The sequence below is a fragment of the Plecotus auritus genome (assembly GCF_963455305.1).
Source record: "Plecotus auritus genome assembly, chromosome: 7".
Classification (NCBI taxonomy): Eukaryota; Metazoa; Chordata; class Mammalia; order Chiroptera; family Vespertilionidae; genus Plecotus; species Plecotus auritus.
In genome coordinates this window covers 171,167,163-171,183,037 of record NC_137774.1, presented here as the reverse complement: position 1 = coordinate 171,183,037, position 15,875 = coordinate 171,167,163, and the positions used below count along the sequence as shown (strand labels likewise).

General features: G+C 54.4%; 1 protein-coding gene and 1 long non-coding RNA gene across 3 annotated transcripts in view; one reads left to right on the top strand and one right to left on the bottom strand.

The window, feature by feature from the left end:
* EGFLAM (EGF like, fibronectin type III and laminin G domains) overlaps positions 1-9,172 on the top strand; it is a 135,747-nt gene extending 126,575 nt beyond the window's left edge. For both annotated transcript variants that reach the window (XM_080677919.1, XM_080677920.1), the window contains 3 exons: positions 4,014-4,097; positions 6,706-6,809; positions 7,601-9,172. In XM_080677919.1, the coding sequence (XP_080534045.1) occupies positions 4,014-4,097; positions 6,706-6,809; positions 7,601-7,755 (343 nt within the window). In that variant the 3' untranslated portion in view covers positions 7,756-9,172. The remainder of the gene's footprint in view (positions 1-4,013; positions 4,098-6,705; positions 6,810-7,600) is intronic.
* Positions 6,584-11,977, bottom strand: LOC308252961. Its single transcript, XR_013961086.1, has 4 exons — positions 11,685-11,977; positions 9,369-9,647; positions 9,055-9,128; positions 6,584-8,078 (listed from the first exon to the last, which is right to left on the bottom strand). It is a non-coding gene; the product is annotated as an uncharacterized lncRNA (long non-coding RNA).
* Between the last annotated feature and the right edge of the window lie 3,898 nt (positions 11,978-15,875).

Here is a 15,875-nt window from a genome sequence, read left to right as displayed (position 1 = left end):
AGTTGGTCAAAGGCATGAGCTTCAGAGCCAGACAGGCTGGTTCCCAGGGCCACGTGACCTCCTGCGAGTGGCCGGACCTCCCTGTGAGAAGGAAAGGGCTGGTGGTGAGGGCTGAATTAGTTCATTCTCACAAAGGGCTCCGTGAAGGGCCTGGCATAGCTAATAATTAGAGATGATGATTATCGAACGCATTTCCCTTTTATGTTCTAGAAGCCCCTACCTTGGATGGATAACACAAGGAAATTAGCATGGTAGGGAGCTGCTTCACAAAATGGAGCTATGATTATTCTTGTTTTTAATAAGACCCAGGCCCCGCCTCAGAGCAGCTTCCATCGGGGGAGCTTAGAGAGGGGACTGGTGTTTTGGGTAGAAAAACCGTGTTTGAGGTTCTGGTGTTTGACCCAGGTCCAAAGCAAACAATAGAAAACGTAAGACGGTAAAATATATTCTCAACTTTGACTTTATTTCTTCACCGAAATGCTGCTCCTTTTGCTAAAAGCCCTTCTGGCAGAGAACGAGGGAGAGCAGTGGCCCTCCGAGAGAAACCACCTGAGGCTTCTGCGCCAGGTCACGTAGAGGAAGAGGACTCAGAGGGCGCAGCTGAGTGCGGTTTTCCGTCCGGTTTTGTGTCGTTTGGGTTCGTGATTGCCTGTGGGCCATAAGACCCGGGGAGCAGGTTCTGTGAGGATCCCGGACCTGACTGTCTCCCCGCTCGTTTCCCATGGGACCTTGGTAGCATTTTCAGGCAGCAGAGAAGGGAAGCGACCTGACCTTGGCGAGGTGCCCTGTGCTGCAGTGTAAAGGGCCCCGCTAAGTAGAATGTGGCCACAGGCAGGCGGCCGGATGGTTTCCCAGAGGCCTCCCCTGGGGGCATTTCCATCGCAATGATTAGGAAAACCCGCATCAGGAAACCAGTCATGCTGACCAGATCCACAAGACCTTGCTGGCAAAACCGGACAGGCATTTTTTGCTCATTTGTTCACTCATTCTTACATTTTTCCTTTTTTCAAAAAAATTGAGTTAAAATTTACATGAAGTGCACAAATGTTAGGTGTGCAGTTTGATACATTTTAAATATGTAAACACCTGTGGAGTCCTCCTGTCCCCCCCGCCACACACACACACACACACACACACAGAACAAGATACAGAACATTTTTCACACCCAACAAGGCTTCCTGTGCAGCAAAGAGAACCACTAGTCTTGGTCATTTATTTCTACACTAGAGGCCTGGTGCACAGATTTGTGCACCGGTGGGGTCCCTCAGCCTGGCCTGCGGGGATCAGGCTGAAACCGGCTCTCCGATATCTCCTGAGGGGTCCCGGATTGCAAGAAGGTGCAGGCCAGGCCGAGGGACCCCACTGGTGCATGATCGGGGCCGGGGAGGGACTCCAGGGCATGTACAGCCCATCTCGCCCAGTCCCAATTGGCCAGATCCCATCCGCAAACTAACCTACCGGTCAAAGCGTCTGCCCCCTGGTGGTTAGTGCGCGTCATAGTGACTGTTTGAATGGTTGGAGGGACAATTAGCATATTAGGCTTTTACATATATGAAAGACAAAGGAAAGAGAGATGCCGGGTGTCTGGGGAGCAGAAGGTTGTTAGAAGGTCTAAATCAGAGGAGTGGGGTGGGTTGGAGATCCAGGCCCTGGAGACCCCAGCTGCGCGTGGAAGCCCTGTGTGGGCTGATGCTGGAACCCATTTGCCAGACTCAGGGGACGGAGCACAGCCTGGTTCTGCATGGACAGGCGTGCCCACAGGCTGCCAAACAGGAGGGAAGCCCCGCCTTTGTCCAAACACAACTGCGAAGGTTCCCACTCCCTGGATTCCAACCCCGTTCCAGTCCAGCGTCCTGCAGCTTTCCCCGGGTCACCTCTGCTCTGGGCGCTCCTGACCCTTCTGGTTACACATTTACAGCCTGTGGTTTGCGCTCACGCAGGACTGCTCTCCCGGGAGAGGCCCGGCGAGTTTAACTCTCGGTGGCAACTTCCTCCTGCCGCCAGTTCCCGGGGGTCTGCTGCCCAGCGTCTGCGAGCTGCATTAACCCAGCACATACCTGGGGTGGCGGGATCATTCGTGTGGTTTCTGCTCTGCTACTCTGTGCTGTGCTCCTTCATATGTTGTCTTACTGAATGTTCCCTACGGCCCTTCAGCAGGTAGGATTAATCACCCCCACTTCTCCGATGAGGGACCACAGGCTCAGAGAGATGAAGCCCATCGCCCACGGGCAGGAGCTCGTCCTTGGCAGGAGTGGGAATCCGGGCAGGTGGGTCTGACCTGTGGGTCCCCGCGCCTATGGGTCTGCCGGCCTTGGCCGCTGAGTAATGAAATCTGAAACCCCCCCCCCCTCCCCCAAGGCTGCTTCGCGTGAGAGTGGGAAACTTGCTGGGAAAACAGTCGTGCTTTCAGGGGCGGGTCGCAGCCTCCTCTCGCAGGGTGTCAGGTCACCGAGTTCCATTCTGGGTTAAACGTCAGGCGCAGGGACTCCTTTGAGCCTCGTTCTTGACGAAAGGACCCGGAGCGCTTTCCCTGGGGAAAGCCGGGCACTGCCTGTTCTGGCTTTTTTCTCAGGCTGAGTGCGCGCAGGAGCCCAGGGCTGAAGCCAGGGCCTCGCCTTCCCCCTCCTTGGCCAGTGAAGGACAGGAGAGACTTGTCCTCCCCAAGCAGGATGACCGGGGGAGGGCTGGGCACGGCCCCAGGGCCTACCCAGGCCAGTCAGTCGCTCACCAATCGAATTAGAATAATCGAATGAACACTGGACCGAGCGGGCTGTTTCTCTCTGGTAAACAGGCTGTGTGTGTCTTTTGATACCCTCAGGGTAGCGGGGCATCTGGAAGCTGAAATAGAAACCAGAGCTTGTGAGTGGACCAGGTATCAGAGTAAACAGCGGGGGAGGAGGGACCGATAAAATCCCAAGTTCAAAGGGATTTTAGGCAAATTCCTTTCATCTCTTTGGGGCTCTTTGTTTTGCTTTGTAAAAAGTGAAAACACATGTGTTGGTTTCCAAGAGCTGCCATAACAAATTGTCACAAATTGGGTGGCTTAAAGCAACAGGAGTTTATTCTGTCCCGGTTCTGGGGAAATATCCTCAGGTGAGAATTAACAAAGCCTCACGTGCAGGTGTGGGCAGGGTTGTTTCTTCGGGGGGCGCTGAGGAGCAGTGTGGTCTGAACCTCTCTAGGCTGTCACAGCCGGCAGTCCTTGGCTCATAGCTACGTCACTCCAACCTCTGTCTTCATCTCCGCAGGGCATTCTTCCCTGTGTGTCTGTCTGGGTCCAAATTTCCCTTTCTCATGAGGACACCAGTCCGACAGGATTTAGGGCTGTCCTAATCCAATATGACTTCATTTTAACTAACGGCTTCTGCAAAGACCCTGTTTCTAATTAAGGTCGCAATCTGAGGTTCTGAGTGGACGAGAATTTGGGGGGGACACTCTTCCAGCGAGTAGAACACATTACAAATGATAAAGCCTTTCTTGTTCCTATTGTTACATGGATGCTTCTGACCATGGGCCTAAAGATCATCGGCCTTAAGGACATTATTCCAAGTGAAATAAGCCAGTGACAGACAAATCATGTACGATTCTACTTACAGGAGGTACCCAGAAGCGGTCCAACACCCAAGGCGAACAGGGGCATGGTGGTTGCCAGGGAGGGAGGGAGGGAGGGGGAATGAAGAGTTGCTGTACAAGGGGTGCAGAGTTTGAGCTCTGCAAAATAAGGAGAGTTCTGGAGAATGCTTGTACAACAAGGTGAGCATATTTAGCACCACCGACCTGCACACACAAAAGTGGTTAAGGCGGTAGGTTTTATGTCTATTTTGCCACAGTAAAAACCATACTTTGATTGTTCCTGGCCTAGCGTGGAAACCTGGTTGATAACATGGTTTTGTTTCGCGTGGAAGAAACAGCATTCTGAGTTCATAGACCTTTTGCCACGAGGTCCATGTGAGTGAGTGTCTGCCTGGGCGTCAGTGTGTGACTGTTCTGTCTTGTTCTCTCCAATGCCCTAGCTATAACCTGGGCAGTGGTGTGGCCTCCATCCTGGTGAACGGCTCCTTCAGCGATGGCCGGTGGCACCGGGTCAAGGCTGTTCGGTGAGTACCTCCCTCGGCGCAGGACAGGGCAGAGCCCAGCAGCGGTGGGACGTGCTCTCCAAGTCCCTTTAGTCCCAGGTCCTCTTCCCCAACCCTGTCTGGCCTCCTGCGCTCCTCATCCAGGGCATTGCTACCAACTCCCACCTGTGCCCTCCATTGACGGCGAACTCCCAAAGCTTCACTCACCAGCGACTTTCTGGAGAAATTATTTATTTATTTAGTTAGATACGTTACTCCTCACCTGAAAATATTTTTTCCCATTAGTTTTTAGAGTGGGAAGGAGGGAAGGGGGGAGGAAGAGACAGACAGAGAGAGAGAAACATCGATGTAAGAGAGACACGTGGGTTGGTTGCCTCTCCGCATGGCCTCAACTGGTGACCAGGGATTGAACCTGCAACCCAGGTACGTGCCTTTGGCCCTAATCAAACCCGTGAACCTTGGGTGTTCTGGCCGACACTCTATCCACTGAACCACACTGGCCAGGGCTGGAGAAATAACTTTTTGATGGCTACCTGGAAGAGGGCCTCCCTATTTAGTGAGATCCGGGTATCACTAGTGGGATGAGATGTGGGGACATGGGGACTCAGAGGAATGCTCCACATCTCATTATGTAGGCAATTGCCCCCTTCTTCTCTGACATCACTTTACCCGAACCTCAAAAGCTCTGTGCATCCTGCCCCTCATAGAAGTCGCTACCCTGACTTCTGATTCACCCTGGGTGCATCACTCCCTTAAAATGATGGCCTTGCTACCTATGTCCATATTCCTAACAATATACTGAGAAGTCAAATAGCAGGCCCAAACTGAGCAGTGTGAGAAACCTCAGTCTTGCCACGTGACCTGCAGGTTCCAGGAGATGAGCTGAACAGAGGTTTTTATTTGGGTTCCCTGAGAATTTACCATAACCCTTTCTGGGGAGGTTAGTGGGTGAGGTCAAAGGTGAGGCTTGGGAAACATGGGACTACCAAGGTCAGTTTCTTACTCTGCGCACACATAGGCTGGAGTGGGAGTAGCCTTGCTGGACCCCACTCTCCTGTCCACTGTGCCTGCCTTTGATACCCTACCAGTGGTCAGCAAACTGTTGACTAATGAGTTTGCCAATCACTGACCTAGACTCTCGATTCCAATAATTACAGGCTGTTGTTGTTCCTTGTGATTAAGCCCCTATCCCAGTGGTCGGCAAACTCATTAGTCAACAGAGCGGCAATGTGACTCAAGAGCCGCAGTTTGCTGACCACTGCCCTAGACCAAGCATGTCAAACTTTAGCACGGGCCAAACAAATGAGGCATGCGGCCTGCAGGCCCCAAATTTGACATGCTTGCCCTAGAGCAGGGGTCCTCAAACTTTTTAAACAGGGGGCCAGTTCACTGTCCCTCAGACCGTTGAAGGGCCAGACTATAGTTTAAAAACAAAACTGTGAACAAATTCCTATGCGCACTGCGGGCCCGGGACGAGTCGGCTGCTAAGCAGGACAGGCAGCGGCACCCGGCGGGCCGGATAAATGTCCTTGGCGGGCCACATGTGGCCCGCGGGCCGTAGTTTGAGGACCCCTGCCCTAGAGGGTGTGTGAGGACACAGGCAGATCTGTGCCCGTCAGCTGCCCACGTAGCATAGGAAGTCCTGGCGATAGTGATCTTGATGAAGCCCAACTCGAGTTGTTGAACAAATGATATAAATATTAACATCATCAGAGAGATAAAAGAGGTTATTTCCACACGAAACAAGAACTGTTTGCTGTAGGAAAGGAACATTAAAAGACCAATAAAGAAGTGCGGCCTGGGTCGGTATCCCCCCCAAGAGCTACGGACGCAGATGGCTTTTTGAAGAAGCGCGGGGCAGGATGGTTTGGGAAACCTGCAAAGCCCTTCCACAGATGCGCACTTCCACTCCACTGTCCTCGGAGTCACTTTCGGGTGATTCTTTGGGTCCTTCCAAAACTTCCAAGCCATTCTTTGTTCTTCCCTAGAGTAATCCTCCACCTATGAAATCTTCTTCACGGTTTCCCATTGTGCTTGGAATAACATACAAACTCACCACGTGATAACTCTTCTCTGGTTCCCTCTCACCTGCAGGATACATTCTCATGAAGCGCCATGTGCCCTGCACCCTCCGCTCTGGCTTCCTCTCTCTCTCCACTCGGCTCCCACCTCCAGAATTCTCAGTACTCAGGCTACATCAACCCCTTGTCGTCTCTCTCTCTCTTCATAGTGACTTCCTGTCGGCATCAGCTTCCTCCTGCTCTTGACCTCCGCAGCCTTCGAAACTCATCTCAGGCAGACTCCCTGGGGGAAGCTTTCCCTGACCCTCTCTCCGCCTCCTGTCACCCCACAGCCTCCTGTCACCCCACAGCATGCTGGTGGTCTTCCAACGTCACGCAGTGACACTGAGATGTCATTTGTAATGTGATTGTTTTGTCTTCCTCAGTAGAACTGAAACTCCTGGGAGCCAGGAATGTGGTTTTTTTTTGTTTTGTCTTCTTTTTTTTAAATCTTTACAGCTCTATCATTTAGCATAGTGCCTGGTGCAGAGCAGGTGCTTTCCTACATTTTCATTGAAATGAATTGAACAATTGAACGAAACTCCCGAAATGGTGGTGTTTTTTTCCAGGGACGGTCAATCGGGAAAGATAACTGTGGATGACTACGGGGCCAGAACAGGCAAATCGCCTGGCATGATGAGGCAGCTCAACATCAATGGAGCTCTGTACGTGGGTAAGTGACCTTAGACCAGATCTAAGTTATGCCCTTTTCATGTTATTCCTCGACTGGCCGTGCTGGGGCTCCTCCGAGGCGTGTGCTTCCCTGGACCAGCCAAATGCTTGGAAATAGGAAGCTCTCCAGATAGTCCATTCTCCCTTTTCTGAACTTCTGACTCATGCTGAGGGGGCAGGAAGCACTTAGAGGCCTTTGTGCTTTGGATGGACCCACCAGGAAAACCACGCTTTTCTTGTTATAGAACAGGAATCTGCTAAATATAGCCCCGAGAATTCCCTCCGAGGAAGGAGGATCTGTTTTCCTGGCCCCTTTCAGAATCAGAATGAGTGGTATTTCTGTAAATAGCTTAGAACCCGCTAGCGCGCACCCGTAAGTATGCAAAGATGTCTCCATCCATATACTTTCTAAACATGCACTTAATTGAAAGCACTCAACATCCGTGAATTTCTTTCAGTTTAAGATGACAGCACCTCTAACTACACACTACATTTTGTTGATATTATACAACATTTCAAATTTACCAGATTTGGTTTGAAGTGGCCAACTGGGTCAGAAATCACACACGATGTAGGTATTTATAGCCTCTGATTGTGTATCAAATTGACCAAGTCAACCTGTTCCTTCAAGGATAATTCTAAAGTAGATGTGATACACTGAGCCGTTCGAGGGACCCACAGTCCTCATGTATCCTGTCAGCCCAGGGACACCTTGGTCAGCAGACACTCGAGGACGCTAAGGAAACATGGTTCCCTGTGGGCTCAACCCATCTCCTTCTGGCTCCCCGGCAGGTGGAATGAAGGAAATCGCTCTGCACACTAATAGGCACTACCGGCGAGGCCTCGTGGGCTGCATCTCTCATTTCACCCTGTCCACCGATTACCACGTTTCCCTCGTGGAGGACGCTGTGGATGGGAAGAACATCAACACTTGTGGAGCCAAGTAACACCAGCTGGCCTTGCCCAAGGGACGGAGCCTTCAATCCTGAGAATCCTGGGGGCCCCGAGACCCTGTGCCATTCACAGAGGCATGGGGGCCAGGTGTGTTTCCTCTCATCCAGGATGAGAGTCTGGACCCAACAAAGGAGTCCCTGTGTGGCCTTTCCTGCTGACGCTGCATGCGGGCCACACCCCACGGAATCCTCTGTGTGGGACGCATTGAATGTTGTCTGTTGACTGTGCAATGGCCATCAGAGATCACACATGAAGGCAAATTCCGGAGCCTGTCTGCTGTAGTCAATGACTGTGTTGTGATTCATAGTGCAGTGAACTAAGAAAAGAGAGAGAGACCCAGAGGGCAGTATTAAAATATTCCTCTCCTTCCCTGACTCATGACACTTACTGACAGCAGAATGACTGTGTGACCTTGAACCTGGGATTTCTCACCTTGGCCCATGAAGTATCAGGATTAACCCCTTCCACTCCCCGCTGGCTGGTTCAATGTGCTCTGACTATTCCATGAAAATGAGAAGAGACTAAACGTAGAATCATAATGCTGCCCCCCACTTAATGAGAAATCCCTACTTTTTATAATGCTAATCTAAGAAAATGGGCACCCCGATTTTGTAGCTGTCCTTTTGTATGTGTATATTTTTATAGCAGCAGATAGTCCACACAGTATAATTTTGCAACTTTGGGTGGACGACCCTGAATTCTTTGCACAGTTCCTAAAAATTTTCTCCCAAAGGAGACTTGTTGGGGCCCTTCATGGCATCAGTGGGGTAGGTAACTGGGGGTGGGCAGTCTCTTGGGGAGCTGACCATTCTCTTTTGGTAAATGGTGACGGCTCAAGGAAATGGATCTGAAGCTTCCAAAATAAGCAGATTAAAAGGTACTTGTGTTCCCTAGGAGGGGTCACTGTCATTTTTGTTTTAAGAGGGGAATGTCTATAATAAACTTGAATCAAGGCGATGAAGAAGGGTAGAGCTCATTCACTTAGTCATTCATTCATTTGTGCAGGTGTCTGAACCCTGCACAGGCCCATCCAGAAATGGGTGCTAAGACAATTAGTGTCCCTAAGGCTGTACTGGAGCGGGGGAGGAGGGGGAAATCAGGAATGCTTCCTTCTGAGCCATCGGCTGTCCCTTTGCCATTCACACACGTGACGATGGAGACAGCTGGCTGGCTGGCAGATTCCCATGACATGACTCGCAAAGGGAAAGGTGAGATGCACGCTGCCCCCAACGAGCAGGGAAATATGATCCAACGCACACAAGAGCCTAAGTTTAGTCCCAGTCATGACTCACCCTTGTTTGTGCAGCGTTCATTCAGCGAAGACTCAGAGCTCTGTGCAGAGCCCAGCTGAGGCACATTCAGAATTCTATAAAATGAATAAATAAACCGGAGACACTCCTCTTGTGCTTCAACCTCTGCCTCCTGTCTTTGGGCTCCTTTGATGACCAGGATCCTCCCTCCCTCCCAGAGGGATAATGGTAACAACAACAATAACAATAATTCAACCTCTCCTACACATGTCTCCTTGCGTGTGCAGTTTGGAGAAAAGCCACGTGGTATGGTAGCAAGTGGGTTTTACGACCTCCCATATGCCCTCCCCTCATACCTTTTCCTTGAAGGCAGCTCGGGCCAGTGCTTCCCAAGATGTAAGAGTTGCTTTCATAGCACATTTTGAATCAGTTGCCTCCAGCCAAAAATATCATCGTGATTTTAGCAAAACATCCCGCTGAGCTGAGGCCAGAAGAGCTGTGTTGTAGATGAGCTATTATTCCGCGCAAGTATCATCCAGGGAAGAATGCAGTGACCCAGGGATGCGGGCTGGGGGCGGAGGTGTTGAAGCAGATGAGAATCCTGAAGCACAGACTCGGGTGGGATGCAGGAGGGGCTGAAAGGGAAGGGGTGACAGACACCATGATGGATTTAGGGCAGTAGAGATCCTGCTGGTGAGAGGGCTGCAGGGACGGGGACCCAAGAGCAGCTGGTCACATGGGAGGCTCCGGGCAGGAGAACAGGGTAAGAGACAGAACATCCCAAGCCAGGAGGAAGGTTCTGTGACCCTCTCGGTGAACAGAACCCAGGAGATGCGGGATGAGTTTATAGCAGAGGTGGTTGTGAGGGTAAAAACTTGGTCCTGAAGCTGAGGGATTAGACCCAGGTTCAGAGGCGGGAGAGCTGAGACGGGCTGACCTGGGTGTGTGGGTCCCCAGTTTTCTAAGTGCATCTGCTATCTGTATCTACAATAATGCCACATGGCAAACAAACACAAACCCCAGTGGCATACCAGGATACGGGTTTATCGCTTCCATGCCTTGAGAGTTCACCTTGGTAGCTCTGCTGATCTTGGCTGGCTCGACTAGGCGCTTCTGGGCTCGGCTGGACTTGGTCCCTGCGTAGCAGTTGGCTAATTTAGGATGGCCTTGCCTGAGACGGCGAGGTGACTCGAGTCAGCTCTATGTGGCTCTCATGCTCCTCCTGGGACCTGTGGGAGCCCGACATGCCCTTCGCATGACGATGGGGGAGGGTAAGGGCACTAGAGGGAAAGTGTAAGGTCCTGCACAGCAGAGGTCTGGAACTGCCACATCCTACGAGTTAAAAGTTCATAGATTTAAGAGATGAAAATACAGACTCCACCATACACCATCACCTGGCAAAGGGCATGGGTACAGGGAGGGTGATACAATCATGTGCTGTTGGGAGAAGGGGTGCAGTACTCCTTCTGTGGGGACCCTTGGTGGGGGATGGGGTCTGTGAAGTTCTCAATGATTGACCCAGCCAGGCCCATCCAATGGGACAGCGTTTATTCCCGCCCTACCTCCTCTGCTGCCTCCCTGTTCTCATTCTTCCACCTGCCCACCTGTCCTCTGCCACCAGCACTGTGGTGATTCTGAGGAGGAGGGTGGGATCTGTGCTGGGCTTCTGGGTGTCGGCTCTGGGGGGGCACGTGTTGGAGAAGCTGGCTGGGCTCCTGGCCCTAGAGAAGCTTAAGGAGCACAGGGAGCTCTCAGTTCACACAGTCCGTGCCCTGCCCAGGAAGGCACGCGTGAAGCATGGGTTCCTGGAAACCTCTGTCCCACCGGCAGGACCTGGGAGAATTCCCCTTGTGTTCTGAGCAAGGATGGCTGGAGGGTGGGGCCAGGGGAAGGACTATTCTTGCTTTTTTTAGTAAAACGGACGGCCACAACCCCACATTTCTTCTAAGCCCGGTCCCGGGATTCTCTCGGGAGGCACTGCGGGTCTCCCTCGTCCCCTCGCTGCTGCCCCAGAAGCTGGGAGGCAGTGATGACCGGCCTGCCAGGCACCACTGGGAGCCGCCTGCTCTCCGCCCCCTCGCTCGCCTCTCATTTCCGGAGCCCGTCCTGTTCCAGCCCCGGCTGCTCCAACACAAACAGGCCCTGCTCTCCCTCCAGCAGCCCTGGCCCAGTGACCAGCGCTTCCTTCCGACGTCCGCCCCACCCTCGGCCCGGCCCTCCCTGAGTGGGAGGAAGGAGCTCGGGAAAGTGCCCGGAGCTGGCAGCCAGATCTCCACTTGGAGGAAACGCTGCATTTTTCACCTTTAACCTAGAAAACTATGGTTCTCAGAAAGCTTGTTTTTAGCACTGGGAGTTCCCAGAGGAGGAAGCATGGGGAGCAGGAGGGGCTCGCGGCCTCTCTCAGGCTCCACAGCGAGCCCTGGGCCCAGGGGGCTGCTCCGGGGAGGGACCCCGGGCGGCCTGGCCGGCCCAGCCCTGGGGACGAAATTCAGGCAAAGGCCCAAGGTCAGGGGCTTGGACAAAGCAGCAGCTGCGGCCCGTTCCCGTCCTGGCTCTAAGCCCCGGCCCTGGCCAGGAACACACAGGAGCTGCCCTGGAAGGTGGAGGGGTGGGGGCAGGTGGCCCTGTGGCACCCCAGGCCCTGGGCTGAGCGGGGTGTGTGGTGAGCTTACCAAAGGCGGAAGAGGTCCTCCAGGACGAAGCCCCCCAGCGCTGCCCCCCAGGAGCCCAGGGAGCAGAGGGCCGCCAGCAGGTTCGGAACCCCAGTCCGCAGTGAGGGGCGTGGGTGCTGGGGCCCACCCACAGGTCTTGCCCCGATGGCTGGGCCACTCCCCTGCGTCCCCGCCAATACCCTCGCCGAACACGAAGGGAAAGACGCAGCCCTGCCTCCACCACGCCACCCTGAGGCTGCGGCGAGGGTCTTGGGGACAGGTGGTGGCCAGGCAGGCGGCGGCACTCAGACCGCAGAATAACTGATCCAGCGGCTCTGGGATCGGCCTGTGAGCAACTGCGCTGCCACCTCATGTCCAAAGAATGCTCTTTGCCACAGCCCTCCTTAGACGAGGGCCGGAGCCCATGGGCAGGGCCGGTGTGACTCGAGAGGACAGAGGCTGGCCAGAAAGCCCGGGGTGGCTTGCGTGGTCCCATCCCCTGGACACGACCACCACCACCACCACCACGACGCTTCACGGGAGCTTTAGTGCCCGTTACCCCCACCTTCGGATGCAGCCTGCCGAGGGCCAGCATGGCTCAGGGCGTCCTGGGGCTCCCCCGGCCCGCTGTCAGGCAGTGTAGTCCAGTGGGTGAGGGGGCTTGGGCACAGGCCAGTGCCTCACCACAGCTCCGCCTCTGCCTCCTTCCAAAGTTCTCCTACGGCAAGGACCGGGGGCTGAACAGAGCTGAGAGCACAGACCAGAGCCACTCCATCAGAGTGGGGGTCAGGGTTCCCCCACAGGCCATGAGGTCTCGGTTTGAAGTCTTTGCCCCTCTCTCCTTGGCCTTCCCCACCATGAATAACCTCCAGCGCTCCGGGGCGCTGTGGCAAGCTGTTTCCAAGCAGCGGTGAGTTCCCCCGGGCCGTGCCTAGCCCTGGCCCCGCCAAGACCCGGAGGAGCAGGGCAGGCTGCAGGGAGCACACTGCCTCTCCTCCTCGTCCTGCCGGCCTTGCCGAGACATCTTTGTCCTAGAAAGTGCCCGGCTTCCAGGAGGACTCGTCTTTTCCTGGAAAGACGTGAGCGGGACGCTGTGTCTCTGTTTGTCTATCTTCGTCTCTCTGACTCGTTCAAGATCCAAATGCTTTCCAAAGGCCCAGACATCTCCGAACAGGCGGCACGGCCTCCCCTCCGGCCCTGGCCGCCCCCCTCCCAGGGCACGGCCTCCTTGGACAGCCCAGCGCTCGGGGCTGCAGCTCGCACGTGGCTAACAGATGACTTAGAGGGAACAGCTCTGCCCAGGAAGGCCAGGGAAGCTCAAGAACTTCGCTCCTACGATGCACTCACTTAGAAACAAAAGCAACCGGCAGCAGGCCAGGGGCTTAGCTGCAGGGAGCCTGCGAGGAAACGGGCCGAAGGCAGAGCAAAGAGACCGGCAGAGCCCAGGAGAGGGGTGCGCTGCGGGGTTACCAGGCCTGCTGCCGGCGTTAATTACATCCGTTAGTACACCCAGAGCACGTGCACGTGACCACCCACTCCTTCACGCAGGACAGGGTCTGCAAGGGTAGAAAGTAAAACGTGCAAAGAGTCTCCTGCTGCGGGAGGAGATGGGTGATTTTTTTCTTTTTCCTTGTACCTGTTTTCTTGTTCTTCAGCGAGCCTGCAGTGACTCCCCTGTTCCGTCCCCTCGGAAGGTCGCCGCTCATCTTTGGAGGACGGGTCCTCTCTCGGCTCTAACACCAGGCGCTGGTGAAAGCGGCCTTTGGCGAGCACCTCTGCCCGGCCACGTGACTGGAGCGGGCACGTGACCCGGCCAGGCCAATCGCGGCCCTGGGTGGGGGCTGGGAGCAGGGGTGCTGCCTCCTTCATGGTAAGGCTGGCCACTGGAGGAGCCTGGGACCACAGGCGGGGCCCTCCGGCCTGAGAGAGGAAGTCTGGGATACAGAGAGGGATGTGTGCTCCCTGAGGGAGGAGGGCCATCTGGGGATGCACAGGGCTCACCTACCCAACGTGGAGGCCGAGATCGGGCAGGGGTCGGCTCCCAGAGAAGCGGGTGGCTACCCAGGGAAGACAGGTGGGGAAGGAATGGGTCACTTGGTCATGCAAACCATCGCTTGGAAGGATACAGAGAACCGTACCCAGGAGAACGAAAGACACTTTAAAACAAGGAGGAGGTGCGGAGGAGGGTGGCCTAACCTGTTGGCACTGCAGATAAAAGCCCATCAATCCCCTATCAGCCTGGTTGTCATGGAGATAAGAGGATGAAGGCAGATTTCCCTGGAACAAAGGGGAGCTGCATTTGCCACCCACTTGAGCGCCCCCTGGACAAAGCTTCATGGCCCAGACCTGGGAGGAGTTGCCTTGGCCACGCCACCGCAGGGAGCCTGCAAGTTTGAGGGGACCCTGTCTTTCCACAGCTGGAGGCTACTCCACAGGATCGCCCCATTAGAAATGTAAAATAACACATTTCTAATAAACGCATGAAGCCACTTCTGTGTTCAAGGCAGTTATTGAAAGACTATTATCAAGCACTGTGACGCAGCAGACACCATGCTCTGCTCTGGCTGCGGGGTGACTGGGACGTTGCTCAGTTCTGTTATTGATAAAGCGTTCCAGGGGTCCTCAAACTTTTTAAACAGGGGGCCAGTTCACTGTCCCTCAGACCGTTGGAGGGCCGGACTATAGTTTAAAAAAAAAAACTATGAACAAATTCCTATGCGCACTGCGGGCCCGGGACGAGTCGGCTGCTAAGCAGGACAGGCAGCGGTACCCAGCGGGCCGGATAAATGCCCTTGGCGGGCCGCATGTGGCCCGCGGGCCAGAGTTTGAGGATGCCTGCTTAGACTGTGCTCAGGGCTGCGGAGGGGTGCGGGAGCTGGGAGGGCAAAGGACCAGGACCGGGGCCCTGGGCACTGGGAAAAGCTTCGCTGGTCCAGCAGCTGAGACCCGGGCACGGAAGTGAGGACAGGTGAGAGCATCGCCGTCACCCGTGGGGTCAGGCCCCGCAGTTCGTCCAGCAGGACTTCCGGATAACTGACATGGAACCCAAGGTGTGTCTGAACTGGTTTGGAGGCGTTTACACCTGCAAGGTGCTGGTCGGAGAGCCAGGTGTTGCTGAGGTTTCTCAGGGGGTAGAGGCACCTCTGCTGTTCTGCGGGGAGCAATACTTACACCGCCTGGAACCCTCCGAACTTTGGAACATTAGGTTCAGAGCTGAGGAGGAGAGGTGGAGTAGCTTCCCTAAGATCACCCGGGGAGTAAGGGGTGACGCTGGCCCCCAGCCTTCTGAGCAGCTCAGGTGGGGCGGCAGCTGCCCTGGGCCTGGAACCTGCATCAGCCACCCCGGGAACGGACAGGGCCGAACGGTCGTGGAGGAAATCGGACCCCGGGCCCACGTCTGAAGGGTGAGGGCTGCCTGCATGGGTGATCTGGGACTAGGAGGGCCCATTGGTTAACACGGCTTCTGCCAGGCTTCCTGGCTCACCCGGCAGCCCAGGAGAAGGGGTGGAGGTTGTGCAAGCGCCTCCAGGACAGGAACATAAGCCCCAGTTCCTGCCTCTGACAACTTGTCCAGACCAGTGGTCGGCAAACTCATTAGTCAACAGAGCCAAATATCAACAGGACAACGATTGAAATTTCTTTTGAGAGCCAAATTTTTTAAACTTAAACTCCTTCTAACGCCACTTCTTCAAAATAGACTCGCCCAGGCCGTGGTATTTTGTGGACGAACCACACTCAAGGGGCCAAAGAGCCGCATGTGGCTCGCGAGCCGCAGTTTGCTGACTACGGATCTAGATGAAGACATTGGAAGACGTGCGGCGGCAGCGATGGATGGAGCTGGCGGGGGCCTGGCGGGGAGATGACAACTCAGCTGAGACTTGAAAGTCTTTCTCACCTTTGGAAGGTTGGGAGGCAGACAGGAACGAGCAGCTCAGAGCACTCACTGCTAATGTGATCGCCGCTTAACCGTTTCGATCATCAGAATCCTCGCCCAAAGCTTTTCTTGTCTCTTTAATGTGAGACTAATCACTCTGGGATAAAACCAGCTCCAGTTTAATCCCAAATCAGTTCAAGACATCTCTGGTTACTTCAACTTCTCTAGTTCTCGCAGACGGAATAAATGCTTTTAATTCAGTTTCACTGTTAGTCACTCCAGGGGGAAGTGAATTCTCATACAGCTCTTTTGTAAAGAACTTGGGTTTGTAAGCTAAC